The 12369-nt window shown below is 41.0% G+C and overlaps 1 protein-coding gene across 9 annotated transcripts in view; it reads left to right on the top strand.

Annotated features, from left to right (window-relative positions):
* The window catches only part of ablim2 (actin binding LIM protein family, member 2), an 83909-nt gene extending 75278 nt beyond the window's left edge, over positions 1-8631 (top strand). For all 9 annotated transcript variants that reach the window (XM_020594876.1, XM_020594882.1, XM_020594878.1 and 6 more), the window contains 4 exons: positions 1470-1530; positions 3348-3355; positions 3454-3534; positions 6658-8631. In XM_020594876.1, coding sequence (XP_020450532.1) covers positions 1470-1530; positions 3348-3355; positions 3454-3534; positions 6658-6771 — 264 coding nt within the window. In that variant the 3' untranslated portion in view covers positions 6772-8631. The remainder of the gene's footprint in view (positions 1-1469; positions 1531-3347; positions 3356-3453; positions 3535-6657) is intronic.
* The last annotated feature ends 3738 nt before the right edge of the window (positions 8632-12369 follow it).

Below are 12369 nucleotides of genomic sequence, written 5' to 3'. Positions count from 1 at the left end.
AACATTCACTGTGGGAAATGGGCTAAGATGATATAGTAGGCTAGTCAGCTGTATTTGTATAGCGCCATATCACAATAAAAGTAATCTCAGGACACTTTGCAAAGTAAAGTGTAGACCTTATTATTGTTATTGTTATTATTATTATTATTATTACTACAGAGGAAGAACCCAACAAATCACCCTGAGCAAGCACTTGGCAACAGTGGGGAGGAAAATCTCCCATGATTAAAACAGGTAAAACGTCTTTGAGCATCCTGCTCAGGATGGGGTCTAAGAGACATGTTGATGATTTAGATAAAGCAATTGTTGAGGTAAACTCAGAGAGATCTATGGGAGAGAAGCAGTCCAAGTATAAATGAGGTCTTACAGATGTTTCTAAAGCCACTGTACTTGATGACACATCCGTAAGAGTTGTGGGAAGGATTTGATTAATTTTTTCCTCTAACAGTTGTGAATATATTTGTAAAGAAGCTCATGACGTAATTACTACTAAGGTCTAAGGGAATATTAAGCTCAACAGCACTGTGGCTCTTTGTCAGCCTGGCTACAGAGCTGAAAAGAAACCTGGGGTTGTTCTTATTTTCCAGTTTTAGTGATGAATAATATGCAGTTCTGGCACTATGAAAGACTTTGTTATTAAACTATCTTTCCAGGCTAGGAAAAACTCTCTCTGACTTGGTGGAGTGCCACCTCCTTTCCAGTTTTTGTGATGCCTGCTTTAGGGAGCGGAGCTGCGAGCTGTACCATGGGGCCTCCTCCGTTTCACTGCCTTCTTTTTCAGAGGGGCAACAGTATCAAGTGTATTACACAGGGAGGCTGCAGTGCTATCAACAAGATTAAACATCTTAAAAATCTGTGTGCAAATGTACAGTTTGGTCTATATAAATGCTCAGTTGTGTGTGTCTTTAATCTTACTGACAAAACCGTCTGTATAGAGCTTCTTAGCTATAATTAGCAGTGAGTTTACTGTATATCATATTTCATTGCCACTGCTAGAACAGCTGGCAATCAAACACAGCAACAGCCCACCCGCCCAGAGACATGGATTGAAGGAGAAATGTGATTTCAGCTGGACCTAAACCCTAAAACTCAAAGATGTATTAAAGCAAACTCTTGACTTTTGATGACACTTTTCAGAGTTTTATGTAGCTGTCCTCAAGCAATATTAACATTATTATTGGAGAAACAGCACATGCTTTCAGATACAATTGTTCCCTTCTTTCCTCAGGTGCCTTTAAGTCTTTCCAAGCTAAATGATGTAAGCTCACTATCAGAGAGGTGTCACGCTCACATCCTATTGGGTCACCCTGAAAGAATGTGAGCAAACCAAAGGCAAATTTAGTGACTGAAAGGCTTTTATATCAATCCTAGCTTTGATAGAGACCAGGATTATTCTTGGCAACATAAAGTAGGACATCTGAACGATGGTCTAACTGTGCGTCTGTTTGTGTGTATGTGTGATGCTGCAGGCTACTGAGATGGTGGAGGATGAGATGGACCCAGACTCCCAGAGCTGGGGAGGCATGAGAGGTGAGAATGAAACTGAACTTGAAGCTGTTTATCATCACTTCATGTTTGTTCTTAATGTTACTGATTTGTGTTGCACTGTTGATAGATGCATCAGCTGTTGTAAATGTCTAAAATAAATACAGTGCAGTCTGCAGACATTTTGATGGTAACAATTCCAGCACTTTGGATTTGAAATGAAACAGTACCTGAGGTTGAAATGCTGACTTTAAACATTAAAGTTGTTCAGTCATATTTTATTAAGCTTGGTAAGTTGACATTTCTTATCAAAATGCTACTTAGTGGGTAAAATTAAAGCTGCATTAACTAACTTCTCCCTCTAATTTTCAACCATTAAGGGCAAAGTGAGAGTCAGAACAAACTCCAGCAGCATCCCCTCCTCTTCTCCCGCCACTCCTCTTCACCTCTCCTGCCCTGTCTCTGAAACTAGGTCATACAGTATATGGTCATTATAGCCAGAGACCACTGTGGCAGTCAGGCGGCACAGCAGTAATAACCAGCTCCAGAACCAACATATATGGACTATAGAGCCCATAGAGTCTGTGGAGTTTTCAGTGACATTGCTGTGACACAATGTCAAATAAAGAGGTTTACATTTTAGTGATATGCATACGTATGTCTAACGTTGTTTGTAGCAGATGTATCTGTGTATCTGCAGTAACACAAGTAAATTATACACAGGGATGTTTTTATCCCAGTAATATTGATACAGTACTAATGTTCCTGCCACTATCGCATCATGTTCACTGTTACATACTTGACACACAAAACCGTGAGCTGTATGTTAAACAAGAGAAATTTCCTGTTACACTTTCATAGTTGAACAAACTCTTCATTTCTCTAGTTGTGTTAATGGTGTACATTTTAACAGCTTCTCACTAAAATGCTACATGGACTACAGTGTTATGTCCGACATAAACTGGAGTAAAACCAAGCAAAAATTAGCAAAATTACTTCATTTGCTAACCCAGGAAAACATGCTGGTTTCCACTGATTTGGCAGCAAAACACTTATATTGCAGTTTGTTGGAATGACTCCAAATTACAACCAGGGAGAAAACACTTCTAAATAATTTTTTACTTGATTTATCTAAATCTGTGCTAAATCTCAGTTAATGCAGCTTTAACTTCACTAGTTTTCATACACACAGCTTTGTTCTTTTACCTTTATAATCACAGAATTGGATAGTTTCTAACACTGTTGACTGCTTTTTGTACTGATGACTCAACCCAGAGAGTTTCATGTCCAACCAAGCTTCGGGTGTGGACTAACATCAATTTGGGCCTATGCTGACAATGAACAGGACTTCCTGAACCCAGCATTCTTGAAAAACCTCTTCCTTCACAACTCTCTGTTGCAAAGAGTGGCTGACTCACCCCCCCAAAAGAACAATATCAGCTAAAATCTTAAACTACAAAATGTGAAAAGGCATTTCCTCTAAGTCAAGATAATAAGCATGCAGAGCTGTGCATTGAGCTGTGCAGCTCAATGACTGGCGGTAACAGCAGTTGCAGAATTATTGCTCTATGTTAACAAGTGTGTGTGTGTGTGTGTGTGTGTGTGCGTTTGTGTGTTTGTCCGTACAGTCCTGGTTATATCTGAAGTGAAGAGTGAGTTGAGAGAATACCAGCATGTGTGTGTGTGCACAAAGCAACCAACCATTTATAAGGCCTTTGATGCCTTTGAAACCCAATATTATTGAAAAGATTTGGTTCCAGTATCAGGCTCTGTTATGGTAGCTTTCATAATAGCTCTGCAATTCAAATAAAAACTCATAGTTCCACCACCTTAATTCTTTCTCTTTCTCTTTTCCCTCTCAGAGTACAAGGTAAGAGTTTAATACTTTGCAAACATGCTTTCATATTCTTGGCAGCTTGGTTTGGACATTGTATTAGAATTCCTTAATGCTTACTTTGTGTGTACCAGGTCTACCCTTATGAAATGCTGGCAGTGACACATAGAGTGAAAGTAAAGCTTCCCAGAGATGTAGATCGCACCAGACTGGAGGTGAGTTTGAGTCTCCCTCCACCTGCCCTGTCATTTCCCCTCTTCTATCCACAGGTCATTAAAAAGCCTGAGAATGTGAACTGATGGCTCAAAGAATGATGTCAGAATTGTGTGTTTTGGGCCATGCACCCAGGCAGATAAGCCAGGTGGGATTAAAGTCTCAGCCAAAACTTAGAGAAGTACCATCTCTTATTTTGTGAGGGTGGATGTTTGATAGGTGGAGTACAGTATACATACTTTATGGCCAAGGTTATGTGGACACGGGTGTGTTTTGTATACTTTTGATCTGGGCTGTTTTTCCAGGGCTGTAGTGAAGTCTGTCTGGGCAGCTCAGAGTTTGAGTTAAGCCCAAGTCCACAGAGAGCAGAAAAAAGAAAAGATAGAATAACTTTCCACTAGGAGTGTTTAGTCAGGGCCTCATCTACCAGTCAGGACACTAAGGACATCAGGTTCACATAAAGCACGGAAAGCTTGATTGTGTTACTTTGACTTTTAGGGGAACAAGTAATTAGAGCTTTTTCAATAAATGCATTTAGTGGCAGATAAATAAACATAAAAAATTATAGTAGAACATTGGTCAGATGTTTTTTTGGGTGGATAGCCAAATGTTTTACAGGGGTTTTGCTAGGAGAATTTGGGATGTTCATTAGCATGTATCTCTCCTCAGATGTTTTGGTGCACATTTATTTATAGAAATATACTTGGCAGCCAGTTTTTAGGTCCACCTAACTAAAACTAATGTAGTCTAATACAACAGACCTGCACTAAATCCTCCTTTCATGAAGGTGATGATGTGCAGTTTTAGTTGAAATTATTTTAGAGGTGTAGTCATATGCAGCTTGAAACAGTTTTGCTTTTAGATGTGGTGGACAACATCCTGCACAACCTAATTCTTTTGAAACATACTGAAGCTCTTAGTTTCATTTAGGGGAACGCTTAATGCTACAGAAATAAGAGCTGTGGAAACAGTTTGGGTTTGTTCCTTTTCTGTTAGAACTTGAGAACGCCCCTGTGCACAAAGCCAGGTCCATAATGTTTTCAGAGTGTGGAGGAACTTGACTGGCCCTGTACAAAGCCCTGACCTCAACTGCATTAAACATCTTTGGGTGATAAAGCCTGCCATGCATTTAGCATGCACATTAATGGCCACAGTTTTGGAATGATGTTCTGCAGTCATATATGGATTTAATGTGTAGTTGTCCGCATACTTTTGGCCAAATGGTCTAGTTTGCAGCGAGAAAACCAAGTTAAATCAGTGAAATGCAAAAGAAATTCAATTTAGCAGCAACTAAATGTCTAGAAGTTAAATGCAGCGCTGCAGTTAGGACTATTTTAGCCTAGCTTAGCATCAGAACCAGAAGCATGTTGCACAACCACACATTCCCCGATCAGTGATGTCACAGCAGGCGTTTCACCACTGACAGCAAATAGAAAACACATGAAAACGCTAAGTGACATCAGTGACTGGGGTATGGCCAAAAGTGTCACATCCTTGATTTGTTTAAGAAGCTATAACAGTAAGTAAATCTAAAGTAAAGTTAGAAGAAAATGATCAAATGATATTAGTTAAAATAATTTTACTGTGTAACATTTTAAAAATGAACTACAGATGGCTTTGTCCTTTTACCATCATTTTATGAACCTGTCAGCATGGCAGGTGAAAAATTAATTAAAGGGATCTGGATGATTTTGCCTCAGGATGAAAACTTATCACTCCACATTCCTTCCACTGTTGGGTGGTATACAAACCAGGTGATTGGGTATTACACAGCAACAGTCTGCCTCTAATTTACTATCACTACGCTTAACAGCTGAGCACAGTGCAGCCAACTTTTCACAATAAAGCAGTTTATGTTTTTGTTCTGGGCCTTAATCGATACCATGACTGTTTTTGTTCCATGGTATATTTTTGACATTTAGGAGTTAGCGGGTGTTTGCAGTAAGAGCCAGAGCTGGATCTGGACAGCAGTCCACTTTGGATGAACTTCTGAGGCACAGAATTGAATTTGCTGTGTTAAACCTCGGTACAGAAGGCAATGTAATGCTTGCTTATGTGGTGAACACAGTCGTGGTCTTAGGATTGGATGAATGTCTTATAAGTGAGTCCAATCTGATAGTATGAAGCTGCTACTGATTTACCATACAGCAGAAAAGCCAAGCTGGGCTGGAGGCAGAGATAATAAATAAAGTTTTAATTAACTGAGCCAAAGAGCTCCATGTTTCTCTGATTCTGTAGAACACGCTATTCATTATCATGAAGCCCAGTGAAAATTCAATAGCACAGAGTTGAATTGGTGGCAGAGCAACGTACAGCTGCAAAATCTGGAATAAAATCTATGTATTATAGTGCACTGGTTGTAAATAAATGGGTTTGATGGAACGATTCCTTATTGATTTATATTGGTTTTAAATAACGATGCACCGATCGATCAGCTGGAGACTGCGTTTGGCCAGTTCTCAGCTTGATCGGTGACAAGCCCATCAGTCTGAGATATTGATTATATATGTAATTTACATCCTCAGTGGTTCACTTCACACACATAGTGGCACATTGGTGTGGAAGGTTTTAGCTGTGAGTGAAGAAGACACAAAGCTCTCAGTTTATAATGTAGGCTAAGCCCAAAAAAAGCCTTGGAGGAACAACCACAAAATTGTTCCGAACAAACGCTGCATGCACACCCATGGGCGGTGCCAAGGGGATGATCATGGGTGGCACTGGCCACCCCCAGAATCTGATTGGCCATCCCTGCCAGAGTCAAAATGCAATGCTCAGTCAGTATTGATGGCTAGAAATGAAAAACAATAACAAATTGTTGCCTTGAACACAACTAACAGTTTTCTGGTGCTTTATAACTGATATTGTTGTTGTGGAAAACCTGGCATGATTCCCCTCAGTGGGGGAACCACTGTGCAGCAGCGATGTCCCTGGCCAGGAGTAAATAAGGAGCACAGCCAAGGTTAACTAAAAAACCATTATGTCTGTCTTGTGTAGGGTGTTTTAAGCCATTTGTACAAACGATCAATGCCAACGCTCTCTGGTGAGGAAAGAATTTTTTAAAATTACATAAAATATTGGTCTTTTGCACCGAGGTAATGTGTTTTTTTCTGTGATTTGTTCCCCAGAGACACCTATCTCCTGAGGACTTCCAGCAGGTTTTTGGCATGACCCTGGAGCAGTTCGACCGCCTGGCTCTCTGGAAGAAGAATGACCTGAAGAAGAAGGCGCGCCTTTTTTAGTGCCAATCTCAACATCTCAAGAAGCATCTATCCTTTTGGAGGGAGGCAGGAGAGTAACAGCAGCCCATCTAAAATCTCTATATATGCACCGTCTTGATACCCCTACTTTCCACCTGTAAAACGCCATGCCATCTGCCTGTAATGCCACGGAGAAGCGCTCCATGTGGGAACGGTTTCACAGTACTGAGGCAGCATCTATAGCTTTTTGTATGCGATGTGGTCTGAGCGTTTGACTGACAAGCTTACAGAAGAGGATGAGGAGCTGTGCTTGCATGGCCCGTGTTGATGCTCCTCGCCTCCTATGTGGTTTCTGTATCCTCTATTTCTCCTGCCCACTTTCATACGCCATTATAAAAAATAACAGCTTTTTCTAATTCTCATGCAGACCTTCCTCCAGGTCTCTGTGGTTCTGACTGGTTTATGTATGCTTTCTTTTACTCTGTCAATCTTGACATATCACCTGTTTTTTATCTGGAGTTTTTCCATCTACAGCTAGTGTGTTCTCACTTTGCAAGGTATATCATCTTGTCTGCCTCTACATATCATCTGTTTGCTGCCCAGCCTGTTCTCTCTCATGCCGTCTTCATCTTTTTAAGTTGTTCTCCCTGCAGTGACTGACATTTCCAAACCAGTTTTTTTTACATCCTTGCCATTACTTCAGGACAGTAGAGAGACCACAGACTTGTACATACTCAGTGTTCAAGCATGTCAAGGCCAAAGACAGGGATAGGAAACTACACTTTAGCTTCTGATCTTCTACTTCAAAAACTGTCAAAAAGCACCTTATCATATGCTTTTGTTTTCCATTTTCCTTCATGCTCTTCTCAGTCAGAGACACTGGGAAAGACCTGCCAGATTTGATAAATGTACCCTGATACATTTGAATGATGTCTCTTATCTTACACAAGGCTCTTGAAGATCAACAGGTTAGATGAGCCAGGTCTGGACAGGGCCACAAGATGACAGTGAAGCATGCACAGAGGGAGGAATAAAGATGGAAGCGGGAAAAATACAATGCAGAAGGTTTTAGGGTGTGCAAAGGTGTCAAACATTCAGCATTATCAGTGACAAAAGCTCATATAAAAAAGAAATGAAATTATTTTTATAAGCTATTTTTCTTCTGGAAAGGTTCATTACACTAATCTTGAGAAAGCTGAAAGAAAACCTGATTTCTGATGCGTCACAGACCTTCAGCAACACCTAATCCTAAGCATAACAACGTCTTGCTTGATTTAAAGCTCAATACTATAACTGTGTTATATCTTTTCAGCTAGAGGTTGAACTCTATATGTATGTTGTTTGAAAGCAATGTTGTGTACAGTTAAAGCTCCACATTTAAGCTGAAGTCCATCAGCTTTGCTTGATTTTCTGAACCATCGATTTATCAACTCACCAACTAACATACTGCTAAATGTATGTGAAGATTATACTGGACATATACCAGATATATTTGTCTGTATACAATCCATGATGTTTAACTCTTCAGGCATGCAAGTGGATGGGGAAATGAGGTTTGCCAACTAACCTCAGATTAGAAATATATCAAAGCATTATCATTAATGTGGTTTGATTATTTTGTGGTTCAGCTATATGTCACATGAAACGCCCAGGTCAGATGCTTACATTAGCTTGTGTTAGCTTATTTAATTACATTATTAAGGAAGAGATTTTATTTTGAAATCTTGATGTGTGGTGTTGAATGAGTAGTATCACCAAGCAGAGAGAGACATATCAAATTTTAACTTAATTCTGAGTGTCAAATTACATTTGTGCCCCCTGGAAGTAACACACTAACTATTGTCATAAAGTGTCATGTCTTCTTCCTAATATCCATCTGCTATTAAAGTGCTTTATCCAGAATACAGGGTCATTATGGACTGCAGTGTTTGGGTTTATCAAATGAATGTCAAAACTTCAAGTGAGGTGCGTAGCATTCACAGTAGATGTGTGGGTGCATTTAAGAAACCAAGCAGACTGTCTCATTTTATCTGTGTTACGTTGTTCCAGTAGTTCAGCCACTCCAAACCGTGCCTCAAAAGGTGTGTGCTCGCCTGTGTTTCTGTACTGCACTCATCTAGGATCTACTGTAAAGAGACTTTCTGTGCTCTGTTCACTTTAAAAGCAGTTTAAATAAAAAAAGAAAGTGATAGTTTGTGAGGAAAAGTGATGGACTTTTGGCTCTACTTTGCAGCCACCGCTGTAGTTTGATGTGTTTAATCTGATCTGTTTCAAACATCCAAGAGTTCCAAATGCTGAGTTATTAAATAGCAAAAAATCTAACATGTCTTTAATTCCCACTAGCCTCAGCCAATTAAACATTTAGTCACCTCTTCTATCTTTCAAAACGGCCTTGTCTTAGCAAACAGAGGACCATTGGTTCACTTGGGTCCACTCTCCGGCTCAGACTCCACTAAAACTTCAAAGAATGGTGCATCTTTCATCATTTCCTACATCACATGTGGGGGACTTGGGGACTTGGTATCAGATGTGGGTGACAGCCAAGAAAGATATGAACAGTCATCCAAAAAGATGATAGGAGCGGTAATTTCAAATAGAGCGCGAAGTCCGATGCATGAATGTGGCCAAGCAAGGCTACATCAGAAAAGGGAGCTGTGTCAGCACACTGACCTTTCATCTCTTCAGGCAAACAGAGCTCTGACCCAGAGAAAACATCAGAAGACCCTCGCACACTGCTGAGAGCCTGTGGTAGAAGACTTGCATTGAGAAACAATATTTATTCCCTCCGTTAGTATGTGGTGTTTTCGACATAGCGGGTAAAGACACAGTGAGCTTCCATTCTGAATACGGCCTTCATAAAAACAGAGTGCATGCTGAAATGAAAATATGTTTCAATGTAGAAGAATGTCATAACAGGTTAATGAAAGTTACTGTCTGCTTTTCCTTCCATTTATGGTTCATTTCTGTAATTATTTGGTTTTTAGTGAAAAGCAAAACATTATGTTCCATAACAAAATCAGAGATCTAAGGGATGTTGGTGGTTGAATCTCTCTGGGCTCTATTCTCCTGCCAGCGCAGTTTCTGCCTCCCCTCAGTCACAGTCCTTATGCAGTTTTCCTTGAGCGCACTTTTTGTTGGTGTGTTTGATGTTTTCTTGCCATGAATGAATATACTTGGGCTGAGGTGAGAGGAGAGGCAAAGTTGAGGCCATTGATTATTCAGCACGGTGCAGTTTTGGTGCTGGTTTTGAACCAAAATAGCATTAACAATAACCCCTGCTCAGACCACCTCTTATCACAATCACGGGTGCATTTGCAATTTCCCTGACAAGCGCCTAGATTGGGAAGCACGAGATCAGGTACCTGAATGGATTTTAATGTCCACGCCAACTTAAAACTAACTCTTAAATCAACAACTGATCTGCTGGAATTCACACTGAATAATTTATTGTGTATCATGAAGCTAATTTTTAAGTAATATAAACTAGTTCTCAGTGTGTGACTGTAGAGATGAATATGGTCAAACAGTGTTGGAGCGTGTCAGGACGCTCCATCTATTTGTGATCTCCACCCGGTGTCTGGGAATCCAAATCCTTGTTAATAAATTACACATAATAACATATGAAAGCAGCTCAGGAGCCAAGATAAATAACAAACACCCTGTAGACATCTCCCTTAAGCCTGTTACGCAGCAGGTAAAGTCAGCACAACCTCACTGTGGCTGCTGTCAGTTAAGTTACAAGTTTCACACAGACATATCTTTGTTACTACCCCGAGGATTTATGTTGTGTCAGTTTGATCAGCTTTGATAGCAGCTGTAGGTGGAGATAAAGTGGGTGACACATCCACTGGCTCTGTGCTCGGGCGGATCACAATCAGTTTGACCACAAACACAGGGATTACAATATGATTTTATTGTGTTATTTTAGAAATAGTGGAACATTTATTAGGTTACATGTGAGACCCCTGTAGATTTCACACACTGGATGCAGCTGTGAGCAAATTACAATATAAAACTGCTGCTGGTTGCTGAATCAGAAACTTTATTTCATCCTTGCACAAAAGCTGGTCAGTGATATTAGCAGACCACTGAGTGAATATTCATGTGCAGCACTTTGTTACTGTCAGTCTAGGAATTGGAAAGAGACAGGAGACAGAAGAAGAAGACACAGGGAAAGAATCTTCCCTCTCATACTTCACTGTCCTGACATCAGTGACATCAATCAGTCAGGTTTCCGTGCTGCTCTTTAAAGGGATGAGAGGAGCTGGTTTGATTGGTCATAACTAAAGTTAGCCCCGACTCCACCTGATCACCATATATTCCAACACCCCACCCCCCTCTCCCGGTAATACTGGTAATGCAAAACACCATTAAACACGCCCATATTCGCCTTGCACTTGGAGTTTAGGCGAAAGTATAACACCGCGCCCTCTTGCATAAAATAGAGCCCTTTGTCTGAGTTTTTTTTTTTTTATTTTTCTACAGTTGGCTTTTTGCAAACTTGCAAAGATGTCCATCTTGTAATAATATTAAACTCAACTCTGATTATATTATATTGCGGTGACATTTGGCCGTAATGAACACCCAGGGCAGCGTGGTGGTGCAGTAGTTAGCGCTGTCGCCTCAGCAAGAAGGTTCTAGGTATCCCTGACCCGAAGCATTTCTGTGTGGGGTTTGCATGTTCTCCCTGTGCCTTCCTGGGTTTCCTCCCAAAGTCCAAAGACATGCAGCTTAGGTTGACTGGTGGCTCTAAATTGCCCATAGGAGTTAGTGTGGCTGTCTGTCTAGGGGCCCTGTCTTGCGCATCACCTTGCCCCTGTACCAGACTGGTGTTGGCCCACCTGAAGGACATCGTTGACACCCTGCTGGACTCCCTGCAGTTTACCTACCGGGCAAACAGGCCAGTGGATGGTGCAGTGAACATGGCACTGCATTACATCCTGCAACACCTCGACTCCCCAGGGACCTATGAACGGGCCCTCTTTGTGGACTGTCACAATGTCATCTTTCTATGTCCTGTGCAGCGCATCCCAGGGTATAACAAGCATAGTCCACGAGCATTGTGCACACACCTAGACAGGAGCGCATCATAATCGTCAAAGCGCCGAATAATCAGAATCAGAATCGGAATCGGAATCAGCTTTATTGGCCAGGTGTGTCAGACACACAAGGAATTTGACTCTGGTACATCGGCTCTCAATGTGCATGTACATATCCCCATGCAAGGGGCAAGTAAAGTAAAGTAAAGTAAAGATGTGAGGTTACACACAGATTGGATTAAACACGGCCATTGATGTGTTTTCAGCTTTAAGATACACATCAGCAGAAACCTGTCTTTATTGGCTACACAAGAGATTCACAATTCAGAATAAATCCAACCAGCTCTATGATCTGAAACACAGTAAATGGATTCAACAGTAGAGAAATATATATCCGATCTGCCAGTCTGCTGCTGTATGAGGTTATATTTTTAATCTTCAGCTGCATGTCATAGAGCAGCAGACAAACAGAAGGCACTGAACTGAGCGAGGTGTCCCACACGGCTGGGAACAACACAAGACCCGCCTCCTGTGACGCGGCCTATGATTGGCCTCCGCTTCTGTCAGTCACTGCTGGGTGTTTGACAGGCGCCACCACCCT

This window comes from Monopterus albus, unplaced genomic scaffold (genome assembly GCF_001952655.1).
Source record: "Monopterus albus unplaced genomic scaffold, M_albus_1.0 scaffold25.1, whole genome shotgun sequence".
Lineage (NCBI taxonomy): Eukaryota > Metazoa > Chordata > Actinopteri > Synbranchiformes > Synbranchidae > Monopterus > Monopterus albus.
This window is presented reverse-complemented; position numbering and strand designations above follow the sequence as displayed.